This window comes from Folsomia candida, unplaced genomic scaffold, assembly GCF_002217175.1.
Source record: "Folsomia candida strain VU population unplaced genomic scaffold, ASM221717v1 Fcan01_Sc037, whole genome shotgun sequence".
Taxonomy (NCBI): Eukaryota; Metazoa; Arthropoda; class Collembola; order Entomobryomorpha; family Isotomidae; genus Folsomia; species Folsomia candida.
The window spans coordinates 1,115,061-1,139,504 of NW_019091229.1; the positions used below are offsets into that span (position 1 = coordinate 1,115,061).

Consider the following 24,444-nt stretch of genomic DNA (forward strand, 5'->3'; position numbering starts at 1 on the left):
GGAGGATATTTTGTGTTCGAGTAGGTGAGACCGTGTCGCTTGGAGAGGATTCATTGGAATTGCCTCTTTGAGGACCCCACCCTGAGTATTCGGGGGTGTACGAGGTGATAATTTTCCTTTTGATTGTAACGACCTGAACTAGCCGCACTGGGAGCAGAGACGACCTTTGGCGGAAGGAAGCAGCAGTTAATTCTTGTGGAAATTTACCTGTATTGCCACTTTGTGGGCCCTATCCCGTGCATTCGGGGGTGATTGAGGTCGTGTTGACCAATTTGGTTCATTCACGCGAATTGCTTCTAATATATTTTGTCTTTTGGATTTACTATTCTTGAGGTTTGGCCATGGAGCAGCTCAAGTTTGAGAGGAAACCCATCCGGTCGTCGGTGACTCGAACCATCAACCTGATAGAGTCAGAGCTGACGAAAGAAACTCCGGATCGTCACACCCTTCGATGTCAATTAGAGAAGTTGGAGGTGTTGCTGACAAGGATCAACGAAGTAGATATCAAGATTTTGAGTTCAATGCGAGCCGACGGTTGTTCCGAAAAAGAATACGAAGAAGAAAGTCTCAGCATTGAAGAATATGAGGACAAGATAAGGAACACGAAGGTGAAGGCTGAAGAAATGTTTGTGCCATCCTTCCAGCTGCCTGGAGGTTCTCAAAGTCCAACGAATAGTGCTGCGTGGTACGACTCGGTGGGCACATCGCTCAACGGAGAGTCAAAACGAAGAAACTTTAAACTGCCGAAGATCCAATTACGCAAATTCAACGGTGATATGAAGGACTGGTTGAGTTGGTGGTCGCAGTTTAAGAAGATCCACGAAGATGACACACTGGCTGATAGTGATAAGTTCGACTATTTGGTACAGGGAATGGTCATCGGATCCAGAGCAAGAGATGTGGTGGACGTTTATCCACACACTGAAGAAAATTATCCCAAGGCGATAGCGGCACTTCAAGAGCGATTTGGACAACCAAAGTTATTGAAACAATTGTACGTTCGAGAATTATTGAAGATGGTGATTCAAAACGCAAAGAGCAAAGAAGACTTCCAGTTGTGCAAAATGTATGACAAACTGGAATCTCATCTTAAGGCTTTGGAGTCCCTCAATGTGTCCCACGAACAAATGGCAGACTTTTTATATCCTATGGTGGAGTCAAGCCTTCCCGAGGACCTCCTTGTGGCGTGGCAAAGAAGTTTGTTCTACGGACATGACGGATCCCAGTCAAATCCACCCCAAAGTGAATTGGACTTCCTCCTTAAGTTTCTCAAGAAAGAAGTTGAAAACGAGGGGCAGCGATCTTTGGCCAAGAGTGGATTTGAAACAGATGAAAAGAAAAAGGAAGCTGTCAAGCAGAAGAAGACATTTTCTAGATTTCCCAAACCAGAATATGAATCAGATTATCCTACTGGTGCGGGGCTATTCAGTGGTCACTCAACGTCACAATGTGTATTTTGTAAGAAATCTGGCCATCAAAGTAGCGTGTGTCATAAGGCCGGGAATATGACGCTAAATGAGAAGAAAGAAGTGGTCAAGAAGAATAAATTGTGCTTGGTGTGTTTCAAGCCAGGACATTTCGCTCGTGATTGCACATGCCAATGGAACTGTGTTGCTTGCGAAGTCAAACATTGCAAGGCGATGTGTCCGCTCCGGTCAGTCGTGGATAAATCAAGTGAGCTTGAGGCATCATCAAGTACCACTAGAACCTCCGCTGCCAATGGCCTGCCGAGGGGATGTTTTGTTAAAGACTCTTGTTGTGAAAGCATGTGGCCCCAAAGCCGTCACCAGTGTTCGACTTATCTATGATGAAGGGAGCCAACTCAGCAATTGTGGAGCTGCAACCATCAGCCTGATTGGAAGCAAGTGTATTGGACATGAATGGGGGAGAAATGTGTTGTTTGGCGGAGGAGTGACCGATGTGAAGAAGATCAATAAATATGCTGTTGACCTGAAGTCCTTGGATGGCCATGTTAAGAAGACTCTTGTACTTCGGGAAGCTGCAAAGATTTGCGGAAGTATTCCAAGAGTACCAGCGGGACCATGGATTCAAGCCTTGCGTAAAAAGAATATCTGGTTGAGTGACTACCAAGATTCTTATGTTGATAACCCGGAGATCGAGGTTCTCATTGACTACTGGGGACAGCTCGTTACCGGGAAGCAAGTAAAGTTGAGATGTGGGTTAATCGCAGTCGAGACCATATTCGGATGGACTCTTAGTGGACCTGTTCCCAATATCAACACAAATGACACCGTGGCTATGTCGTGTATTTCTTTGTTCCACGGCGAAGCATCCGTTCAGTGCTTGTGGAATCTGGACTCGATCGGAATTAAAGATCCGGAAGAGCACAAGTCGAAGCGAGAGAATGAAGAAGAAACGAAACGACATTTCTTGAGTACTGTTTCCAGAAATAAAGAAGGGAGATATACTGTCACATTACCATGGATAGATGGAGCTCAGAAAATTCCCGACAACAAGCTGGTTGCGGAGAAGAGACTAATCGGAACAACAGCAAAATTAAAAGCCAATGGAAACTACAAATTTTATGATCAGATCTTTGTCGATTGGGAAAAGGAGGGGATCATTGAGGCGGTATCTGAAGAAGACAATTCAACCTTGTGTCACTATCTTCCACATCGAGCAGTAATCAAAGAAGAGAGCCTTACAATCCCAGTGCGACCGGTTTTTGACGCTTCTTGCAAGGTTGGAAGAAATCCCTCTCTCAATGACTGTCTGGAGAAAGGCCCCAATTTATTGGAGCTGATTCCATCGTTACTACTACGGTTCCGAGAAAGAAAACTGGGCGTGATATCCGATGTCAGGAAGGCGTTCCAGATGATTGAAGTGGCAGAAGCCGATCGGGACTTCTTGAGATTCCTGTGGTGGAAAGAAGATGTGATCAAACTTTTCCGCCATAGGAGAGTGATGTTTGGTGCAAATTGCAGCCCCTTCCTACTTGGAGCTGTAATTGAACTTCATCTTGAGTCAGTAAAAGAAGAGTTACGGCCAATAGCAACAGTTCTTTTGAAATCTCTTTATGTGGATAATTGTGTGACGTCGCTGGATTCGATTGAAGAATATGAAGAATTCAGGACTCATGCAACATCAATAATGGCTGATGCAAAAATGGAGCTCCGCCAGTGGGAAAGAACGGCAGTAGATGTTCCGGATGCAAAGCAGCAATTAACCCGTGTTCTCGGATTAAAGTGGGATAAAGTTCAAGACGAACTCTTTGTTGACATCCCAAAAGTGGAACTTCAACTTCAAGGAAAATTGACCAAGCGAGTCATTCTGTCCTTGGTACAACAAATATTTGACCCGATGGGATATTTGAGTCCGGCTACGCTAGTGCCAAAGTTGATGCTACAGAAGACTTGGGAAAGCAAGAAAACCTGGGATGAAGATTTGGACGACACTTTGGACATAAAGAGTGAATTTGGAGAATGGTGGAGGCAGACGTCAATGCTAGCTGAGGTCAAGATACCAAGATGGGCATTTCGTTCAGAACTGGTTAAATCAGTACAGTTTCACGTGTTCTCAGACGCCAGTGGGGCTGCCTATGCTGCTGCAGTCTTCGTGAGAGTTGAAGATCAGAAAGGGGTTACCGTACAACTCCTCCAAGCCAAGGCGAGAGTTGCTCCGCTTAAAAAGATGACCATTCCGCGATTGGAACTGTTGGGATGCACAATAGCGGCCAGACTCCACAGTTCGGTGGTGGAAGCCTTATCCATGGATGGAGTAGAGACATACTTTTGGACGGATTCTATGACAGCCTTATCTTGGATTCAAAGGAATAATGAGTGGGGAACCTTTGTAGGCAACAGGGTAAAGGAGATCTGTTCGCTAACCAAAGTGGAAAATTGTAGACACGTCCCAGGCGTTATGAATCCTGCAGATCTCCCTTCCAGGGGCTGCAACCCTGCCCAACTTCTCAAGTCTCGATGGTGGGAGGGACCAACTTGGTTACGAGGATCATCTGAAACCTGGCCATCAGGACAAGCAGAGGTGAATGAAGATGAAGTATTAAAAGAAAAGAAGAAAAATATGACAACAGTCAAACTCGTCTCGACATCTCAAGAGGCTCCGTGGTATTTGAGAAGATACTCGTCTTATTACATGAATGTGCGACTTGTGGCCTTGTGGACGAGAATTGTCAAGCTCTTTGCCAAACAGAATAGCGAAACTGGAGTGCTCAAACGGTGGGAGCTGATCCAGGCTGAAAAGACCATGTTTAGATTTGTGCAATCGGAAACCTTGCAAGCGAGAGACAGTATGATTGGCGGACTACGTGTTGAAATTAAAGATGGACTGATTTGTGTGAAAACCAAGTTGCAAAACCGTCAGGATTCAGTTGGCTTCAGATATCCGGTGTTATTGCCGAGTTCACATCCATTGGTGGAGCAACTAATTAGAGAAGAGCACATCCTGAATCAACATGCAGGGGTGCAATTTTTGATGGGAAGAATAAGGGAAAAGTGCTGGATTTTACAGGGAAGACGTGCCATCAAAAAGGTGGTGTCAACATGTGTAACCTGTCGTCGTTTCACAACCAAGAAACCCTGTGTACCTCCCGCATCTTTGCCAGAAGACCGTGTCAAGACAGCTCAAGCGTTTCAAATTACGGGAGTGGATCTGGCCGGACCTATGATTTTGAGAAACCAGACCAAATGCTGGATGGTATTGTTCACATGTGCTGTCTATCGATGTGTACATTTGGAACTCGTCACTTCGCTTAGCACCGAAGACTTCCTGATGGCATTGTGGCGATTCATCAGCAGACGGGGGCGACCAACAAAGATTTACAGTGACAACGGCACCAACTTTGTGGGCGCCGACAATTTGTTCAGGAGTTTAAACTGGGAGAAGATTGAAAATCAGACTCAAGTGCACAGAATCCAGTGGCAATTCAATCCCCCTAGTGCAGCTTGGTGGGGTGGCTGGTGGGAGCGGCTGATTAGGAGCATCAAAGACTTGTTGAAAAGAGTTCTCAAAAATCGCAAGTTAACTCAGGATCAACTTCACACTTCCCTGTGTCAAATCGAAGCCGTGATTAACGACCGGCCACTTACCTATGTAACTGAGGATCAAGAAGACCTGATTCCTCTCACCCCTTCTATGTTTCTACGAGAGATTCAAGACGTAGAGTGCCCAGAAGTTGAAGAGTTGAGCGGTCATCAACTTAGCGAAGACAATAAAGCAAAGAAGAGTCTGAGGGAAGAGTTTCGTGTCCGTTTTCGAAAAGAATACCTCAGTCAATTGGTACAGCGAGGAAAACAGGAGAAAGTCCATCCATTCCAAGTTGGTGACTTGGTCCTCATAGGCGACGACAACAAGAAAAGACTCATGTGGGATATGGGACGAGTCATCGAGCTGATGGTGGGGCGTGATGGAGAAAGTCGGGTGGCCAAAGTGAAGACCATGCATGGACATCTTATCCGACCACTGCAGCGATTATTCCCATTGGAAATCTCCAATCCAATCGAAGTTCCAGTGGTGACTCAAGAAGTAGAGAAAATTACGCCTGTTACGAAGATTCAGAAGAACGAGCAAGCCGGAGCTTTCAAGAAGTCGGTGAAAGTTAACGTGCCGATTAAGACGTCGCGCTTTGGACGACTACTGAACGAGCCGTCCAGATTTAGTGCTTCAAAGTGAATGTGCAGTGTACAATTTCTTGTTCTTGGTTATATGATAATTAGTTACAGATTCTTAGACTTGTATGTGGTTGATCTTTTGAGTCCTGCTCTCAAAAGATGGTGGGAGGAATGTTAAAAGCATAGCATAATAATATTGTTAAATTTTTAGTCATTAATTTATGATCAGTATGAAAACGGAATTGGCATGTGTGGGAGTTATCAAATTACTCGTTGAGTAATTTTCTCGATACATTTTGAATTTAATAGTAGTTAGGAGTTGTCAAATGATATGTAGAGTTATTAGTATGCTGTAATTTTAATTATAAAATTAATAATATGCCATTATAGAATAGCATTTTCATGGAACATAAGATGCCCATGAAAAATGGTATGTTCAATATCGAGTGGGTGAGGGATGCGGAAATAAGAGTGTAAGTGGGATAGTGAGGAAAAAGGGACGCGTGGGTTCTGTTGAGAGAAGTGGGAAGTATTTTTTAGTGGTCGGTGTGTAGAAGTTAAGGAGAGCTAAGATTCCTCTTCCGCAAAAACTTAATTAAAAATATTTGATTAATAATTGTTTAGTCCATATAGTTGATTTCTCGTTGAAATAAATGGATTTGAGAGTAAAGCCAAAGGGTTATCGTCAGTTTATTTGCGGATTTCAAGCTATTTGGAATCAGAGAAATAGATTTGTATAACTTTACATCTCCTACGTTCTTTTCACTGTGCTTCGAAATCCTGTTTCTTTTGAGAGTGAAAGCTAAATCGGGTAGATTGGTCGGATCTCAACAGTGGCATTGAAAATTGGAGTCAGCCAGCGATGAGGTAATACAAGTTTTCAGCCGGCCAGATCAACATAGGCATCCTTACTTTACAGAGATTCACCTTTCTATAGAAAATTTGATATTCGGACCACACCCAAACTCTGGTAAGTGCATGAATTTTGTTTAAACTGATTATTCGGAATTCAAAAACTGATTTTTAAACTAATTCATATTAATTCATAGACTGTAAAATGATTTTCGGAAGATATACTTAGATATCATTTAATATTTCTTTAATTCAAGCTTTCGAGGTAAAACTCATCTTCATTTGAAATATTGTGACCATGCTTTGAATTTTGAGTTAGGCTTACAATATTTCTTATAAATATTAATATGAAATTTACAATATGCTTAGAATTTATTAGGAGAAGGCAGGTATTTATATGAATAAAATTGACAAAAATGTTCTCTAATTCAGGTCGGCCTTACCTACAATGGAGAAAGAAGATTCTCGACTTCCCCAGGTACCACTGAATTATATTTAATTATTATTTTAATGAGATGTATGCCTAAGGATTGCAACTTTTTGCTTCTATACTTTCTAACGATTAATTAACGCTATTCACGCAGTCATTGGTAACTCGTAAAATCCGTACGTTTTGTAAAATACTTTGACAAACTTTTTCAAATAAAGAGACGCCCTAGACCTCAATAAGTTTACAAAAAATTTGAAAGCTAATTTTCTTTAGAAATATTTGTAAAATTTTGCAAAGGTCTGAAAGTTGTGAATTTACGGATTTTACAATGTTACCAAGGTCTGCATGATTTGTCTCATTATACATATTTCGTAAATATTTTCTCAGACCTCGAAAACTTCCAACGTCACCGAAAGGAAGATAAAGCGCTTCTGTTGTGACCAGTGCGGGAGAAAGTACCGTTCCAGAGGTTACTTTATCGAGCACAAAAGAAGCCACAACAAGGCCAGCGTGGCAAGATTTTTTGGGGGCCCCAATAAAATGTTACCCCACCAGAAGACGACGGACATTCCTTGCCCCCAATGCTCGGAAAAGTTCGATACCAGGCTGCAGTTGGTCGAACATCTGAACAGCGTCCATCTTAAAATTCTGTACCGCTGCTCCCACTGCAATAGTTTGTTCGATGATCAAGGAGATCTGGACGAACATTTGGAAGCTGGCCATCCCTCAAAATCGTCCATTTCTCCCTCTGCCCCCGCACCGACTGAGGACACGTTTACCAATAATTCTATTTAAAGTTGTCAATTTTAAATGACGTTCATTCGAGTTCTCCCAACGTATGCTCAAAATTTTTGAACAAATTAATTAGTGTCAATTGATTACAAATTTAATTAATATGAAATTTGCAAAAGGAACTAACTGTAAATGCTTAGGTTTGGCAGAGATATTTGCAGCAGAAGAGGATAAAAGCGCAGTAAATTTTTCACCTTTTTTCGCTTTTTCACCTCTTTGGATGAAAATATTTCCGCCAAAAGTGACTGTCTTTTGCAAAATTTGATTACATACTAATTAAATTTGTGATCGATTCATACTAATTGGGTCAAATTCTGTGAATATATGTTGAGAGATCTTCCTTGCCATTCTAATTCTAAAAATCATTCTAAAAACGCAGACAAAACATGGTCGAATTCAGCCATAAAATATTAAATATTAGGTTGTTTGAGTGTACAAGTTTTTTGATTATGCAAGAATAAATATGTATGTATGTTGTATGTATAATTTAGTTTTTGCATGGTTTTTATTAACCAGAATGATTCAATAAATAAATGAATTGTGAGACAAGAGATAACCATGGGCTGCTTAAATCTGCACTAAACTTTAGAAAGCACATTATTAAGGAGTGAGTTATTTATTTATAACATCGTTTTGTCCGTCTGCTGGCCCGATAACTCATGAACGCATTGACATAGAGATTTGAAATTTTGAACATAAGTTCCTTAAGCTGAGGGGTTTCATGATAGAAAAGTATCCAGTCAGCAAATACTTGCATACATACGTACATATGTACATTGATCATTTAGTACGGGGTAATACGGTGCTGTTTAATACTGCAATGAAGCCATGGGTGATACATATGTATATATGTAAATGTGAACAGATCACATGAAATCGAGTTATTATGTGCTGGCAAATGTATGCAATAAATATCTACGTTTATTTATACTTCATGACTTTACTATAACTTTCCTATTTTGTTATTGTGTATACAAAATTACATGGTGAGACAAAAAAACTCTCATGAAATAATGGATCATTTAAAAAATATTATTTTTACGTTACACTGACACATGCATACATACATATCCAGTGATGCTAATCCGGAACCGATCCTATCCTAGGATCGTAAAAACTCGGATAGATATGTAACATATCTATTTATCAGTCATATACATAAGTATTTACACATTTATGCAGTGACTCACAATGTTAGTGATGATTTTATCTTTGTCAACAAACTAAAACCTACATATTTTTCTATAAACTTTTTCACAGAATTTGGTTTAGGGATGCACTCTTAAAAATTATGTGACCCTTTTGGCAAATAAATGCACTCTCAATTCTATATTAGATAAACAATACTAACTCCAGTGTAAACTTTACTTTTCACCAATTTGTCTGAATTTAGTTTACACAGTTTACTCAACATGTATATTTATACATACATACTCTCCATTCACACACAGTAGAACTTTTACAGAAATTGAGATTTCTGAGAAACTACGGCACTGCCAGTCTCAAAGTATCCCGTCAGCATAATTTGACCGAATTTGAGACTGGCTGTGCCGTAGTTTCTCAGAAATCTCAATTTCTGTAAAAGTTCTACTGTGTGCGAATGGAGAGTACATATGTACACTCTTACACCTGCAATATAATTTTCTAATTTTCTAATACCATGGTATTGAATATTACTGGCCGGACTTTACCGTAACCGTAAGAAAGTGCACTTCCGTTTGGTAATAGGATGGTGGCAATGAAAAATTTACCAGTCAGAAACAAAACTACTACCAGTTGGGTAGGAAGTTACTACCAAGTCAATGCCAGTACAAGTTTATATATGTGACTCTAGCGGATTTTTTAGTGTGCAATTGGAGTGCATGTAGTCTTCAAAAGGGTCGCGTTATTATTAAGAGTGTGGATGACTCATAGCAAATGACGAGAAGGTTAAACTAGTTATTTTAGTCACTGCCCTTCTCAAATGATTAAACAGCACCAGTCCCTTAGTATCTACCGAAAGGGCACTACCCGAATAAATTCACGTGTCAACTCAAAAATATTAAAACAATTTAAAATATTAGAAAAGTGACTACATACTCAGTTTAAAAGTACATTTATTTCTCCCCTTGTGAAACATTCCATTGGTTTGAAGATTTTTTTCATAAAAACATTGCAAAACTGTACACTCATAAAAATGGAAAGTTCTATGGACCACTTAATTTCGCGTTTGCCTGAGGTAATTAATTTCTTCATGATTTTGAAAAAAATTGCAAATAATTGGAATCGTTCATATTTTTTTGCTTTACTAGAAAATAAATACATGCATAAATTATTCATTCATTACTCAACAAATGCATGAGTGAATAATTTGTTTAAAAATTTTAAATGAATGAGTGTACATAGATATATGGAATAAATATTTACTCATTTCACATTCATGTAGAATGAATGAATAATTTTATTCATTATTCACTCTATGCTTAATGCATACATGAGTGTACATTGAAAAATCCGTCAAATAAGGTGAATTTGAGATATATTGAATAAAAACTGACTACTGAATAAAAATTGATTTTAAAATTTTGAAAAATTGAATACTAAATGAATTTTGAATGAAGAAACATATTATTGATACATTTTTCTAACTCGTCCCAAAAAATTATACTCGTTTCAGATAATTTCCAAAATTATGGAATTCTTGCTCACTTCCGACTTGGAATCGATCTCTCTCGTCAACTCCACGTGGGAAAAGGAAGCCCTGAGACATCTCCTGATACGAAATCCGGTCGATGTCCACCTCCACAACAACGTCACCGATTCCAAGGACCTCATCCCCCTTAAGAACTTATCCCCCACACGTCTTAACATTGTAGTCTCTCAACCCGAGGAAAATGCGGAGATGATTTTATTACCAAAAATACAGCTATTTATCACCATAAATTTCACCACCGTGACAAAATTAAGTATCAATATCTTCCTCGATAGCTCTTTCCGCCACGTGGCGTCTCGTTCGGCCAAGATTTATGAATCTTTCAAAAACCTGAGCTGTCTCGAATTCCAAATGGTTTTGGTCAATCATAAAGAACTATTTTCTTCCGATCAAGACTGGGACGACCTACTTCCCGCCACCAGCATTAACCCCCAAAAACTGACCACTTTGACCCTTAACATGTCCGACCTCATTCGTAAAGATCAAGTCCCCCAATGCGACAACTTTATCTCGCTGACCACCCGACTTCTAACGGTGTTCAGGGGCGTGAAAAGCCTCAAAATGATCGACACCCCTGGCAGCGGGCTGCTTCAAGAAGACGATCCCATTTTACCCCACCTCACCTCAATCTCATTCATACGAACGTTTCAAATCGAGAAATATGGTCCACTCCTACGATTTTTCCAATTTAAAGCACCCCTCGCGCCAACTTTTGATAACATAACCCGGTTCGAATTTAACGTTTCAATTTCCGATGCAACCAACGGATCCGACTTATTGCGCCTCCTCGCGCCTCAGCTCGAACACGTGTGCATTTCCGGGGTGGACAACACCTACCCGGATTCAGTCTCCGAGAATTTCTGCACCATCCCGATTCTCCCCAGGTTGAAAGTTTTCGAAATTTTGAGAGAAAAAGTTCTTTATAATTGCTACGAAATTAATTGGTTTCGACCTGGTCTGCACTTAAATTTTGAGACTGAACAGGACGAAGTTAAGTTAGTGTATAAAGAACAATTTCCCGTTTTGGAGCGGTTAATCGTGCGCCTGTCGCGGGAACCGATTCTCGCCTGGGTTAAGGAATGCGACCTTAATCCCGATGAGAATTTGCATTTTGAGACGACCATGCTTCTCTTGTATGAAACTTTTTTGGCGGAGGGTGTCGCGCCGTGTGGGACCTTAAGGAATTTGGATATTTCCTTTCCTTCGGGGGATTTCGATGTGGGAAGTATGGTAATGAAGTGGCGGCGTGGGGGAGATGATTTATGGGGGTGGGAGGAAGACGTGCCGGATTTTTATGAGAGAATTTCCACCATTTTTCCCAACCTGGATTACCACGTGGTCATGAGAGGAAAGGCGGTCGTGAGGGGGGCGAGGCTCCAAAAGTTTGTCGAAATGGGGGTGTCCTTAGAGATTTTTAGTGAGGAGGGATGCGTTTATTCGGATTTTGCCAAGATATTTAATGCTCCTTGTGGCACCCCTCCCGACGTAGGGAAAACAGGAACGAGGCCAGAAACAAGGGTTAGGTGGGTGTGTTTCGTGGCCGGAGTGATGATTGGAATAATGGGGGTAATTTATGAAGTAGATTTAATGTTCAGGGATTTGTTAAGTTTTGCTTAAAGAAGGATTAAATTATGTAGTTAAAATTCTTCTCATGTGATCAGATTCGGATGTAGGGGTATGCTTAATAATTTAATTGTAAGATCGGCACGAAAAATTGAGCAAGTTCAGTACAATAATTGTCGTTGTTTATATTTACTCTTCACTTTTGGTGGTTAACAAATAGTTTCCCCAGTTTAAATTTATCCACATATTTATTTACATATTTACAAATACAGATACATATGTACATATGCAAATACATCTCACAAATTAGAAAATTTTGTACGTTACACATGGTATCTTTTTAATAGTTAAATACTTATTGCCAGTGAATGCATTCTATAGATTTACATATGTAGTACTTTATACGGGTAATAGTTGCTACATATTTACATATTATTTATAAAGAGGCATCTATAAAGCTCTGTTAAGTAAAGCTACTTTATGGAAAAAAGGAACCCACAATAAATGTAAATGGCGTACAAATAATGTACATATTTAGGTATATTGTATTTCTGCGTATATATTTCCATGTAGGAATGAGCTTATCTTACAATTACATACAATAAAAATACTGCATTTAAGGACTTCCAGTTGCCTGCTACATTTATTCTTTATTGCAATTCACTGCATAACTTGCAGCTCATCCAACTCTCTCATAAACGCACGTGTGATTTCTTCCGCTTGACCAGAGCGAGAAAGAAGGTTCCGATTTCCAAAGACACCAATTCTCATCGTATCCCCAAAGGTAATTAGTCCCACGCCAAGTCCTACCATGGTCATAAATTGGTTCGAGGTCATGTTTTTCAATTTTTGTTTCAAAAGTTCAAATTATTTAAGGACTTACCTAAAAGGGTGACACAATATCCACCCATGACGGACATCTCGTTGACTAAATACCCACCAAAATTCGGTTTTTCTTCAGGACCGGGAAGATTCCCGATAAACATTCTTTCATACGCGTCATTATATTTGTTGACATGTTTCCAAATGGGGCGCGGGAAGCTACCGAAGGCATGCACGACTAGGGCTCGCGTTACGGAGAAGGTCGAATCCTTCATGGTGGTGAGGGCATCTTGGGTGCGAAGTAGTCGTTTTACAGCGTCCTCTTCGCCAATGGGGGCGGTGTACATGCCGTTCGTTCTGCCGGTCAAAGCATACTTATCATTATCATTGACACGTCCTGTCTAATGTTGTCACGTGGCTGCTAAATAAGTTCGGAGGTCTCCCAGCGTATGCTTTAAGATTTTGGCCAAATTAGTGCCAATTGATCACAAATTTAATTAACTAGGGATACCTTTTCTATGATAGCTGAAAAATGAGTTCTAATTTAACTTTTCGTATGCACCATGATATGTTTCGATTAGAAAGTGCAAAAATTTTTCTGCAAAACCAATTTGCTAATTTTTTAATGGCCTTCAAAGTTTGCGAAAGTGGGGGCGGAATAGGCGGAGTGGGAGTGTGTGGAGATGGGGGCGGTCGTGCCCCTCGCTATACACTACCACCACCCGTGACGGTCATTATGATCTGCGTGACACAAGGAAATCCATCAGCAACTTATATTTGATAAATTTAGTAACTTATATTTACTTTAAATTTAATTAAGTGTAAGAAAATTTAGTTAAGTGAATGAAAAAAATTGATGCATGTTGATGGCATTGTGCGAAGTGGTAAGATCAGTATGCCCAGTTTGCGCACCAAATACTTAAATCCTATTGTTATTTTAGCCATCTGCTCTTTCTCTGTTGTTAAAAATTTTCTGAAAATTGTTCAATTAAATAATCATATTAGCAATTACCACTCTAAATATGGCGAGAATCACTAAAGTCTGCGAATTATTACTAGAATTACCAAAATTAAAATACGACACCGCTAGGGTACCTATAATTGATAGTGGTTTAAATCTTAACGATTTAGCAAGTGAAGGACTGATTTTAATCGAAAATTTACTTAATTTTGAAACCCGTAATTTGAAACGCTCGTTGCATTGGAAATTGCCAGTGACGATGAAATTGACATTTACGGTGACAGTGCTGCTCAAACCGACACAAGTTCCGAAGAATCGTCATCGCATTAATGGGAGATTGAAAGTATCGAACATAATAATTATAATCTCGAAGAGATGTTAAAGATTGTAAAGTTTACAACAGTGTTAAGTCAATTAAATTGTTTCAAACTAGACGACGTTTCCCTAAAATAACAACTTATGCAACAATTTCTCGGATGAGGACATACATCCACCAGAATGACAACAAACTGAAGAAGTTAAAAGATGTAGAAAATTTTGTGCTCGAAAGATTTAATTTTGCAAGAGAATCTCTAATACACATTGGTGAAGTGGATTTAAAACGCTGGGGAATTATAAAATCTAAAGAATTATCTTTACCATTCAAAGCTAGTTCAAGTTGGGTCCATAATTTTAAGATTAAACATAGAATTGTGTCGCGAAAAATAACCAAATATTTAACTGAAGCCGAGTTTGTCAATAGAGCCAATGTCGGGGAAGAACATGCATCAATTTTTTTCATTCACTCAACTAAATTTTCTTACAATTAATTAAATTTAAAGTAAATATAAGTTACTAAATTTATCAAATATAAGTTGCTGAGTTGCTGATGGATTTCCTTGGGTCACGCAGATCATAATGACCGTCACGGGTGGTGGTAGTGTATAGCGAGGGGCACGACCGCCCCCATCTCCACACACTCCTACTCCGCCTATTCCGCCCCCACTTTCGCAAACTTTGAAGGCCATTAAAAAATTAGCAAATTGGTTTTGCAGAAAAATTTTTGCACTTTCTAATCGAAACATATCATGGTGCATACGAAAAGTTAAATTAGAACTCATTTTTCAGCTATCATAGAAAAGGTATCCCTAGTAAGACGAAATTTGCAAAATCCACTATCACCCAATGTTCACTGCTCAGGTTTGGCAGAGATCCGAAGGGAAGAAAACGTGCAGTAAATTTGGAACGTGTAAAATTTGTCAAGTTTACTATTAGAGCACGTTTTTTCCTCAACGAGTGCAAATATTGTCCGCCAAACGTAACCATTTGGAGATCGTGTCTTTTTGCAAATTTCATACTAATCAAATCTGTGATCAATTGACACCAGTTTGGTCAGAATTGGTGAGCATACGCTGGGAAACCTTGTTTATCAGTTACACATTGTTTCCAAGAAATCGATTCCTTTCCGTGGGTGGGTTAACGGTCGTCTCCACTGTTATGGTGGAAGGAATTCGTCCCCCGTTGTTAGGAAAAAATGAGCTTCGCAGAGCACCAAGGACTGCCGAATGCATAACCGCAGTTCCAGTCACGCCGTGACGTTCCCCCAATTTCCGAATTGTGTTAAACGGGATGGGCTCGCTCATGTGAAAACGCACGTGGGAAATGGCTTCAGAAGGTGAAAATGCATCGCTGACATGAGTCCAATACTAAAGATTAAAAGGAGATACATAAACTCTAAATGCGTATGTAACTCTAAATATGTGATCCGCGGGGGTACGTTGGGCAATGATTCCGGGGACATTTTGTCACCAACGGAAAATAGGTCAAAAATCATGTACCAAAAAAACGAGACATTAAAAAATATTGAATTTTTAATAACGACGTCACGTGTTTTTGATACGAGTTTTTGAGCAATTTCCAGTGGTGACAAAATGTCTCTGTAATCATTGCTGCCCAAACAATAACAAAACATTATCGTACCCCCGCGGGGTCACGATTTGTTAAGTTATTTAGACCGGTGATACACACTCGAATAATTGGAAAGTTTTTAAAGTAGAATTTTTATTAAGAAAAATTTTACTCGCTGATTGTCGCATAAAAATTCGAGCAGTCACCTTTTTATCTGGAGCCAGGCATCCACTTTGGTATCCCTCACGGCAAGTCTGTACAAAGTCGTACGGCATTCCCAAATACCGAATTGGCACTAAGTTCCCCGCTTTCTTGGATACTTGCTTGGTAAATTCGGTAGTTTGGGGTATTATCATCTTCGAGAGGAGGTGAAAGATCCCGGTGCCATCGGATATGGTGTGATGAAATCGAAATAGCACGATGGAAGTTGGTACAATGCCGGAATTGTTTTGCTTACGAACGAGCACCAGCTCCCACAAGGGTGCATTTAATTTGTAAGGTTGAAATGTTAACTTGGCTTGAAGTTCGATTAGTTGATCCTGAGTTAGATCTGCAAAATAAATTTAAACGTATCTAAAAGGAGCAACAATAAATGTTAACAAGTCAATGGGCCTAAACAAGGCAAAATCGCAAATTTTGCAAACTGAAAATCAGCATACCTTGCCAAGTTTACCTAAATTTTCGAGATTTCGTAAAACATTTTTGCTGAGAAACGATACGACCTTGTTCAGATATTTACATAACTTTGAAATTTTTACCCAAGATATAGTCCTGCTTTATTTAGTGTGTTACTAAGGGTATTCATTCAGGAGTTAGCATCTTTAACAACGCTAGCAAATAATACAAATTCGCAAAAAAATTTCGGCTGAAAATTCATTTGCGAACTGGAACCTCCCCAAGCCTAGTATTTACGTAGTTCGAAAATTTATGTAAAAATTATGTTGTAATACAAACATGAATACCCCGATTGTTTGCTAAATTACTTATGCTATATTTTGTATCGACCAGTATGCCCAACATAATTAGTAAACAATAAATCACCTTCTGCAATTACTCGAACTGGATCCTCCAGTAAGGTGGCCTTAGTCCAAAATGGGAATCCCAAATAATACTTTATCGTCCACCCCAGTTCCGGATACAACAATCTCCCATCATCATTTTCGTGCGTAGCGTCGAGAATCTGAGTCCTCAAAGTCTCCCGGATATGATCCGGATCTACGTCCCCTTCCAATTCCAGCGTTGTCACGATCGTGCACACTGGACTCGTGTGGATTCCATCACATGCAAATCGTGTGTCACCCGGTGTCAGCATCGCGATTAGATCTGGTTTTAACTATTTATGAAACAAGAAAATCAATAATTTCTCTAGGAATAAAAAAAAATCTCTGTTTTTCATTTTTCACGGTGAATTACACACTTAAAAAATTTGAGAATTTAACCTCCATGCCAAATTATCCACGTTTGTATAACGAGTTTTTATCAATCGTCTACGGCACGCTTTTCCAAAAGTTTGCCTACCAATTAAGTGCATGCATTTGTATACGCATGTATTTTTAATAATTTTACGTTCCCTCGCATTTTACAAATATAATTTGATAAATTTCCATTTACTACCATATTTTTTTAAATCCTCGATATACAGAATTACACATAATTAATTACACATCTGTAATTCTGAAATTACAAACATTTGTGTAACTGGTATGTACGCAATGGAAAATGACCTGCTACATATGTGTATTTTGTACGCAATTGAATATTTCTGAAAATAAACTGATATGTAGCATGGAGGTTAAAACTTATCAATATCCATTAACGAAAAATTAATTACTTTCTTACCATCATCGCGATAAATTTGACCACGCAGCGATAAAGGAGGAAAGGAAGCCACGCCAAAATTAAAGGGGGCACAAGCAACCATAACGGTAGATATAGCGCAATTAGTAACGCTGTACGAGTGCTCATGGTGAATGAGATTCTTTTCAGACAAGATTCTGACAAGGACTGAATAAAAATTTTACAACATATGGTAAGTATTTACCCAAATGCTTACTTTCTAAAAAAACCAGTAGCGAAGATGACAATCTGGGTTTTTACTTACCTAAGCATTTTATCGTCCATGATCATAAATCTTAATAACCTATAAAAAACATGGTCCTTTTTGCGGTTACAATTACACGGGGAGGTCAACAGATACATGTGTAATTCTTCATCGTTCGTCTAGATACCTGCAACCCGATCATCGATGCATGCATTATGGCATTAATTATGCAAAAGGATGAACCAGTTCAATAAACAGGTTGCGCAAATCGTTATTTACATACAACTTGTACTGGCTTCGATATATTCAAGCCTTTTATCCGAACGTATCTAACTACCTATCTAAATATATACGTGTAAAACATAAGATGCTAATGCACTGAATAATTACCTGTGTACAAATTTGCAAAGTTGTACAATGATAATTGACAATTATCATTGTACAATTATTAATTGTACAACTTATTGGAGTTATCTAAGTCTATCTCGCCCGAATATGTATGCAAATTGCCATTAGGTTGAGCAGGGCTCTTCACGCAGCCGATTTTATGCCGGATCGCCGCCGCCGATTTTATGCCGGACCGCCGTCGATGGGAAAAATCGCCGCCGAAAATTTTTCGGTGCGCCGGTTCTCTTTTCGTACACTTACCCATTCCGTACTCTATGATATCGAATGGGCATCAAATTCAGGTACTTCGCCTGGACAATCTTTCCTCCTGTTATGACAATCAGTATCTTCAAACCCGTTTCTACTAGGTAATTTATTATGCAAATATTTATAATGAATTGGGTGCGAAATAAATCATAATTTGCATTCTTTATATATATATTAAAATGAGGTTCATAGTTACCCACAGCTACAGCTATGGTAATTACAGTTATCTACATATCTACTCCCATTAGTTGATACCTTTACATTCCCACCCCGAATCTTGATCGTTACATACATACATGCACAAACTACCACTATTGATGATTAAGTAAGGTTGAGCTAATTAGTGTAGGATGGATTTCACTTCTTTATTATTAATGGGAATTAAACTGGTTTTCATAAACGTGTCAGTTTAGGTGGTTGATTAATATTCTAACTTTTGTCAATTGCTAAATTTGATGGTAAAAATCATCTTTAAGGTTTTTGGAAGGCGTGTTTCGTACTCATTTTGTGCTACCCTTTTAGAGATCTGGTATTAAATCAGTACTGACTGGAGTACATATTTAATAACACGCATTTCATGCGTTTAGTCTTGTAGTGATAATGAAAAATTTGCCACTCAAAAGCAAACTAATACCAACCCGGTAAGAAATTATTACCAAATCAATACCAGTCTGGAGTATACATATGTATGTATCTGTAACTCTTCAAGATTTTTAACAGTGTAGTCAAAGATGGATGTACATAAATCTGTCCATAATTTGGGTACAGGTTTTCCCCATCACACGCGTATCGAAATTACATAACTACCCGATTTAATTATGTAACGCACATATTTACGCTGTTGTATCCTTAAGGTGAATCGTTTTTTCTGAAACACTTTGGAACAAATTCACCACGTGGGTTTGCTTGGGGCGTATGAACTTCAAAGACAAAAACCGGTTTGAATTTTGGACAGAAAAAAAAACTAAACACGTTGCAAACATTTGGAATAAATTATTTGGTGACGCATACAATTCTTGCGTAAATCGTAGGAACAATCATGTTTATAATTATTTGTATGTATGTACATAACCATGTTGTGTATGTCAATTTCATGTAAACATTTATGTACGTATGTACTTGAAGAGTGAAGCTAAATAATTTTGAAATCATGGATGTACATTTGTATGCACATAAAATGTATGCAAATGCATATGGATAAGTACGCAACAAATATTACCGTACACTGGTGTATCGATACTAGATACTAGATATTTACTAAATTTACCAAATATTTACTAAATTTTGACTAATTTTACCAAATTTCTCAAGGATGAATGATTCTCAAGGATTAATACAAAAGGCTTTAGGACATGGTTTTGACGAATTCGCGGTTGAATATCTCTGGCGGGGAGTTGAATTTTGAACTGATTTTTGGTCAGTTGCAAGATAATACTCTCAAAAAGATATATTTTAAATTTTGGGCCGATAGCTTTATAAATGCCCCCTCCAGTGCCCCCAGAGTTTGAAGGAGCCAAAAAAACACTTTCCAAACTGAATTACTCATATAGCATGATAACCTAAGAGGTCATAGGTGAATGATTGTTAATATTACAACCCTAGATAATCATTGCATGTAATAATAAAAGAATCCACAATGAATTACATAACGTTGGGCCTCCATCGTCGCTGATACGTTTTCATGAAAAGTGATCAATCGGACCGTGCACAGGAAAATTGACCTGCTGACCTTTAAAGCGGACCCACTAGGTCAAATGAAGATTGAGGGCAAAGCTCTAAGTGTCTCAAGTAATATTAAATTAAACAGTGAAGATTTTGTGTAAACAGTTTTGGAGAAGGACCCTAGCTAATCAGCTGACGGGGAATAGTAAAAAACTCGTGAACTAATTTAGGAAAATAATGGTCAAATTTTGTTGAAAACAAATTTTAATAACTTTTTTGTGTTCCCTGCTGCAGAACTATTTTACCTACAAGGTACAAGTGACAAAATAATAAAATTACTGCGTTTTGATTAGTTAAAAAAATTTAAAGTTCCGCTTCAATTTCGAGGAGAACTTTTGTAAAAATTTTATAGGGTTTGATGGAAACTCATTTCCTGGGGTGTAACCACTTATCAAAATTTTATCAAAAGTACTTACAATGCAACATACAATTTCTACCTTGGATAAAAACCACGTTAGGGATTTTTAGCATCAAAGTCCTAAAATGTGGGGGCCTTAAAAGTCGAGGAGTTGCGTTCAAGAGAGCATTCCATTAAGACAAGTATGAAGCTAGACTACAAAAGGGACTTAAAAGATAAGCATGATACAAAAGTGGTTTTATATAGTGAAAAGCATGCTAAGTCCCTTGATAATAGTCGCAAAGGCGATTTTTGCACCAGGACCTCAGAAAAAAATATTTTGTTCAACGCCATTTTATAAGAACACTGGTTTGGAAAACTAAAAAAGGACACCTCTCCAAATTTGACCTTTCCTCATTTCGCAGAGTACATAAAATCGGAAGCCAGATATGCTTACCTATAGTTTGAGACATGGGCTTTCACATAAAAATGTTAGAAATCTCTACAACTAAAAACCATCCCTCAATTAAGGTATGAATTCGTCAAAACCATGTCCTAACGCCTTTTGTAGATAGGATTTGGACCTTAATAACAATTTGATTGACTAAAAAACATGAACCACAAATAGATAAGCATAAGTGTATCCCATTATTTAAAATTGCTTATGTCCCTATTTGACCCACTTTCAAGGCTTATTACAGCTTAAATCGTTCATGGCAAGGGCATTCTCCTAAATACCTGGTCATTACGACAGGTATCATCCCCTCATTCAGTTCAACAGAATAGTTTGGTAAAAATGTACTTTTTTGACAGGTCCGTTGCCATTAAAAGCTGGTATTACTGTCAAATGAATATTTTTTATGTATGCATATTAGTGATTTACGCATTGTAATAATTGTACCTATTAGTGTGCAACCTTGAAATTTGCGTAATTGCATGCAAGAAGATTCTGAAGAGAGGACTATTTATGTATTCAAAGCGACTTGAAGTTGTAAGTGCTGGTAGTTAGCTCAGTCGGAGCACTGCACCAATTTAAGACTTTAAATGATTAAAGTTATTTTTACCCGAATCTATTTTATTGTGTAAGTGGTATTATACATAAGTGGCGAGTTCCTCTAGAGGAACTCACCACTTTAAAAGGTTAGATAACCTTTTGAAGTGAAGTTATTGTGGTATGAACTAAAGTGAACCTGGAGTAATTTGTGTTAGTGGCCTGAAAGTGTCTCTCGTCCGGGAAGTCCACATTCAGCTTTACCATATGTAGTCACCGGCAATTTGTAACTCGTGAAATTCTCCACTTGTTTCCCAATAAACCCGAATTTTATTATTGTCATAATTCCATTTGTATATAGTGTCGTGCATCATTGCCAGGTAGCATAATTTTCAGTAATTTTCAGTGAAATTAATTAACATTAGGACTCACTTGTCATTATCCCGTAGTTTCTCCCCCGCTATGAAAACTGTGAAATCGAAGAAACCCCTACTGATCTACATAGAGAAAGATATTTTAAACTCCAACATAGACAACATTCTAACCGATAATTTTCTATAATTATAAAAAAACTGTTATGCAAGCTTTATTATTTATTCGGGCTTTGGGTGGTTAATCAACGTTAATTGGTTTACACGCTAAATAATTTAAGAGGCAAATCGTCACCCGCGGAGGCACTCCCTATAGTGCGCTATATTTGGATAATTATTACAGAGACGTTTTGTTACTAATGGAAAATAAGTCGAAAACTTAAATAACAAACACGTGCGACGTCGTTATTTAAAAAAATCGATACTTGATGTAAAAAATCTTACCACTTAGATATGCGAAACATTGTATGCTAAATATTCGGGTTACGGGTAAATCATCGTTGGATAACTCGAAGGCGGGTAGGGTGGTAGTTGGACAACTCGTAGTAGGGTAACGCGTGGGAGCGAAAAGTGTCGTAGTCGGACATTTTCGTCGAATCCAATTTTATTTTAGAGCACTACATATGGAGTAGGAGGAGTCTGAAACAGACGTTTCAGAATTTTGTGTGAAAGCTCTCATATCCCTCTTAACAGATTACTGAAGTATTTTCAAGTGAGCAACACTTGACCGTGGTAACTCCACGGTCGAGTGTCAAAATAAATAATATTAATCAAAATATATTAATCAAAATATATTAATCAAAATATATTAATCAAAATATATTAATCAAAATATATTAATCAAAATATATTAATCAAAATATATTAATCAAAATATATTAATCAAAATATATTAATCAAAATATATTAATCAAAATATATTAATCAAAATATATTAATCAAAATAATATTACTTTGTAGTGTTGATAAACAACCCTACAAAGTATGGGGGTCGACGTGCTCGAAATGAAAAAGTCATAAATAAATAAATACCCGGGGTATGATTATTACACGCTCGAATTAAATGACTTTGTAGAATGTGTCGCATTAAAATGCTACTTAGCATTTTACCTAAGAACTTAAGTTCTTAGGTAGAGTTACGCGTGTCGATAAAAGACATAACGACGCTGTAGATAAGTCAAGCAAGAACTTATTATTCAGGCGCTTATCGCACAATGTTCAACTGCTTTTGCCCCAACATATAGCGATGTCCCATGCTTAAAGCGTAGATGGAATAACGCATGGAAATTTTCAAAAAAACAAGAAACCTAATTTTTGTCAATCTTGTACACAATTTAATTTGAGTGTAAATTTTAAAGCTAAAAGACAATTCCATATTTTCGACCAAATATTCTTCTTCGACTTGTCCTCTTTATTTACTTGTCCGCCAGCGAGTTGTTCTTCCCTCGACTTGTCCGCTACCAAACTTCCGACGACGATTTACCACCAACCCAAATATTCAGGTAATACAAATGTTCAATTTTTTAACGTATGTACATAATGACGGCATGTCTGTTGGGTACATGAGTTTTCGACTTATTATCAATCCATTCCATTGGTGGCCAAGCCGGTCCGTAATTAGAAATAGAGCATTACAGTGTCTCCGCGGGTACGAATCGTCACTGGCGATGTGTCTCCAAGTTATTTAGTGTGTACAACATAAATTCGCCCATGCATTGTTTGTTTTGTCTTGGTAAATATTTTCTTAACTTTGTTCTAGGTTAACATCAATTCGACTCGGGGAAACGTTCCACTGTGAAACTCTTACCTCTTGGATACCTACATGTAATATTTTGGGTACAAAATTAGCGACGTTTACAACAAACATGTTTAAGATGTATGTACACAGTTAAATTAGTCGAATATGTATTTCCATCCGATGATAATCTTTGGAAACTTCCAAGTTATCGGATCGGTTTTATAGTAAATATTTACAAAATTTCGACTCTATAATTTCCGAGATTCTCTGAGGACGGATATCATATTCTCGAAACTGAAATATCAATTTAATCCCATTAAAGCAGGAGACCATAACTAATGTTTAGGCATCTGGATATTTATGGGAATGAGTGACATTAAAATGTCTTGCCTACGTCTATGTTGACACAGTTCACCTTTATTACGGCGTAGTTTTTCAATGCCAATTAAGGACATTATTGACCCCGTTGAGATGGTCAAGTTTCACGAATTTATACCCTACGCGAGGCAATGTCTCTGGGTGAATTCCTGGTATGGGAGCAATCCAGTGAAATGGAATTCAAAAGCCACACCCACCTCGGTTAACTTATTCGTTCCTTCTGCCTGGCTAAAAAGTCCGGTCCGGATTTTCTTAAGTGTGACGATTTTTATATATTTTTCTGTTATGAGCCTTCGGTTGGGAATAACTTTATTGGAGGGACGATCAGATACTATGTTCGGAACTAACGTTGTAGCCGGGCTGATTTGGATCGTAGTTTTCTGTGGAATTTCGTTCGGAAGGATGTCGTTTAGCAGGGAGGGGGAAATTGCGGCTTGGCTTAATACGTTGATCTACTTTGAAAGGAAAGAGTTTGAGGGTAAGTATGTACATATGTACGTTGATATATAAATAATTTATTACCAGACGTTTGGTAATAAGTATGCCACTTACAATGTTTGGTTGCCTTTCTTTTAAAATTTTGCTAAATTTCCTGAAATGCAAAGCAAGAAGTGCAGGAAAT

General features: G+C 38.2%; 4 protein-coding genes across 4 annotated transcripts; 3 read left to right on the top strand and 1 right to left on the bottom strand.

The window, feature by feature from the left end:
- The first annotated feature begins 341 nt into the window (after positions 1 to 341).
- On the top strand, positions 342 to 5,652 carry LOC110861025. The gene is made up of 2 exons (XM_035860821.1): positions 342 to 1,556; positions 1,624 to 5,652. Exons 1-2 carry the CDS (start codon positions 342 to 344, stop codon positions 5,650 to 5,652), a joined length of 5,244 nt encoding a protein of 1,747 aa, XP_035716714.1.
- A 746-nt stretch (positions 5,653 to 6,398) lies between these two features.
- On the top strand, positions 6,399 to 8,166 carry LOC118432973 (zinc finger protein 425-like). The gene is made up of 4 exons (XM_035860808.1): positions 6,399 to 6,458; positions 6,529 to 6,561; positions 6,876 to 6,921; positions 7,261 to 8,166. The coding sequence occupies exons 1-4, from the start codon at positions 6,454 to 6,456 to the stop codon at positions 7,666 to 7,668; spliced, it is 492 nt and encodes a 163-aa protein (XP_035716701.1). The 5' UTR covers positions 6,399 to 6,453; the 3' UTR covers positions 7,669 to 8,166.
- A 1,485-nt stretch (positions 8,167 to 9,651) lies between these two features.
- Positions 9,652 to 12,533, top strand: LOC118439512. Its single transcript, XM_035860891.1, has 2 exons — positions 9,652 to 9,883; positions 10,322 to 12,533. The coding sequence occupies exons 1-2, from the start codon at positions 9,842 to 9,844 to the stop codon at positions 11,972 to 11,974; spliced, it is 1,695 nt and encodes a 564-aa protein (XP_035716784.1). The 5' UTR covers positions 9,652 to 9,841; the 3' UTR covers positions 11,975 to 12,533.
- LOC118439513 lies at positions 12,081 to 17,603 on the bottom strand. The gene is made up of 6 exons (XM_035860892.1): positions 17,430 to 17,603; positions 16,632 to 16,923; positions 15,797 to 16,140; positions 15,120 to 15,388; positions 12,804 to 13,099; positions 12,081 to 12,726 (listed from the first exon to the last, which is right to left on the bottom strand). The coding sequence occupies exons 1-6, from the start codon at positions 17,553 to 17,555 to the stop codon at positions 12,581 to 12,583; spliced, it is 1,473 nt and encodes a 490-aa protein (XP_035716785.1). The 5' UTR covers positions 17,556 to 17,603; the 3' UTR covers positions 12,081 to 12,580.
- Positions 17,604 to 24,444: the final 6,841 nt, after the last annotated feature.

Coding starts and splice junctions, on each gene's coding strand:
- LOC118439512 (XM_035860891.1), top strand. CDS start 9,842: ATGGAAAGTTCTATGGACCACTTAATTTCGCGTTTGCCTGAG. Junction 9,884..10,321: donor TAATTTCGCGTTTGCCTGAG/GTAATTAATTTC, acceptor TACTCGTTTCAG/ATAATTTCCAAAATTATGGA.
- LOC118432973 (XM_035860808.1), top strand. Junction 6,562..6,875: donor CGGACCACACCCAAACTCTG/GTAAGTGCATGA, acceptor TCTCTAATTCAG/GTCGGCCTTACCTACAATGG. Junction 6,922..7,260: donor AAGATTCTCGACTTCCCCAG/GTACCACTGAAT, acceptor ATATTTTCTCAG/ACCTCGAAAACTTCCAACGT.
- LOC110861025 (XM_035860821.1), top strand. CDS start 342: ATGGAGCAGCTCAAGTTTGAGAGGAAACCCATCCGGTCGTCGGTGACT. Junction 1,557..1,623: donor AGAAGAATAAATTGTGCTTG/GTGTGTTTCAAG, acceptor TTGCTTGCGAAG/TCAAACATTGCAAGGCGATG.
- LOC118439513 (XM_035860892.1), bottom strand. CDS start 17,555: ATGAGCACTCGTACAGCGTTACTAATTGCGCTATATCTACCGTTATGG. Junction 16,924..17,429: donor TCAAATTTATCGCGATGATG/GTAAGAAAGTAA, acceptor TTTCATAAATAG/TTAAAACCAGATCTAATCGC. Junction 12,727..12,803: donor ATATTGTGTCACCCTTTTAG/GTAAGTCCTTAA, acceptor TGACCATGGTAG/GACTTGGCGTGGGACTAATT.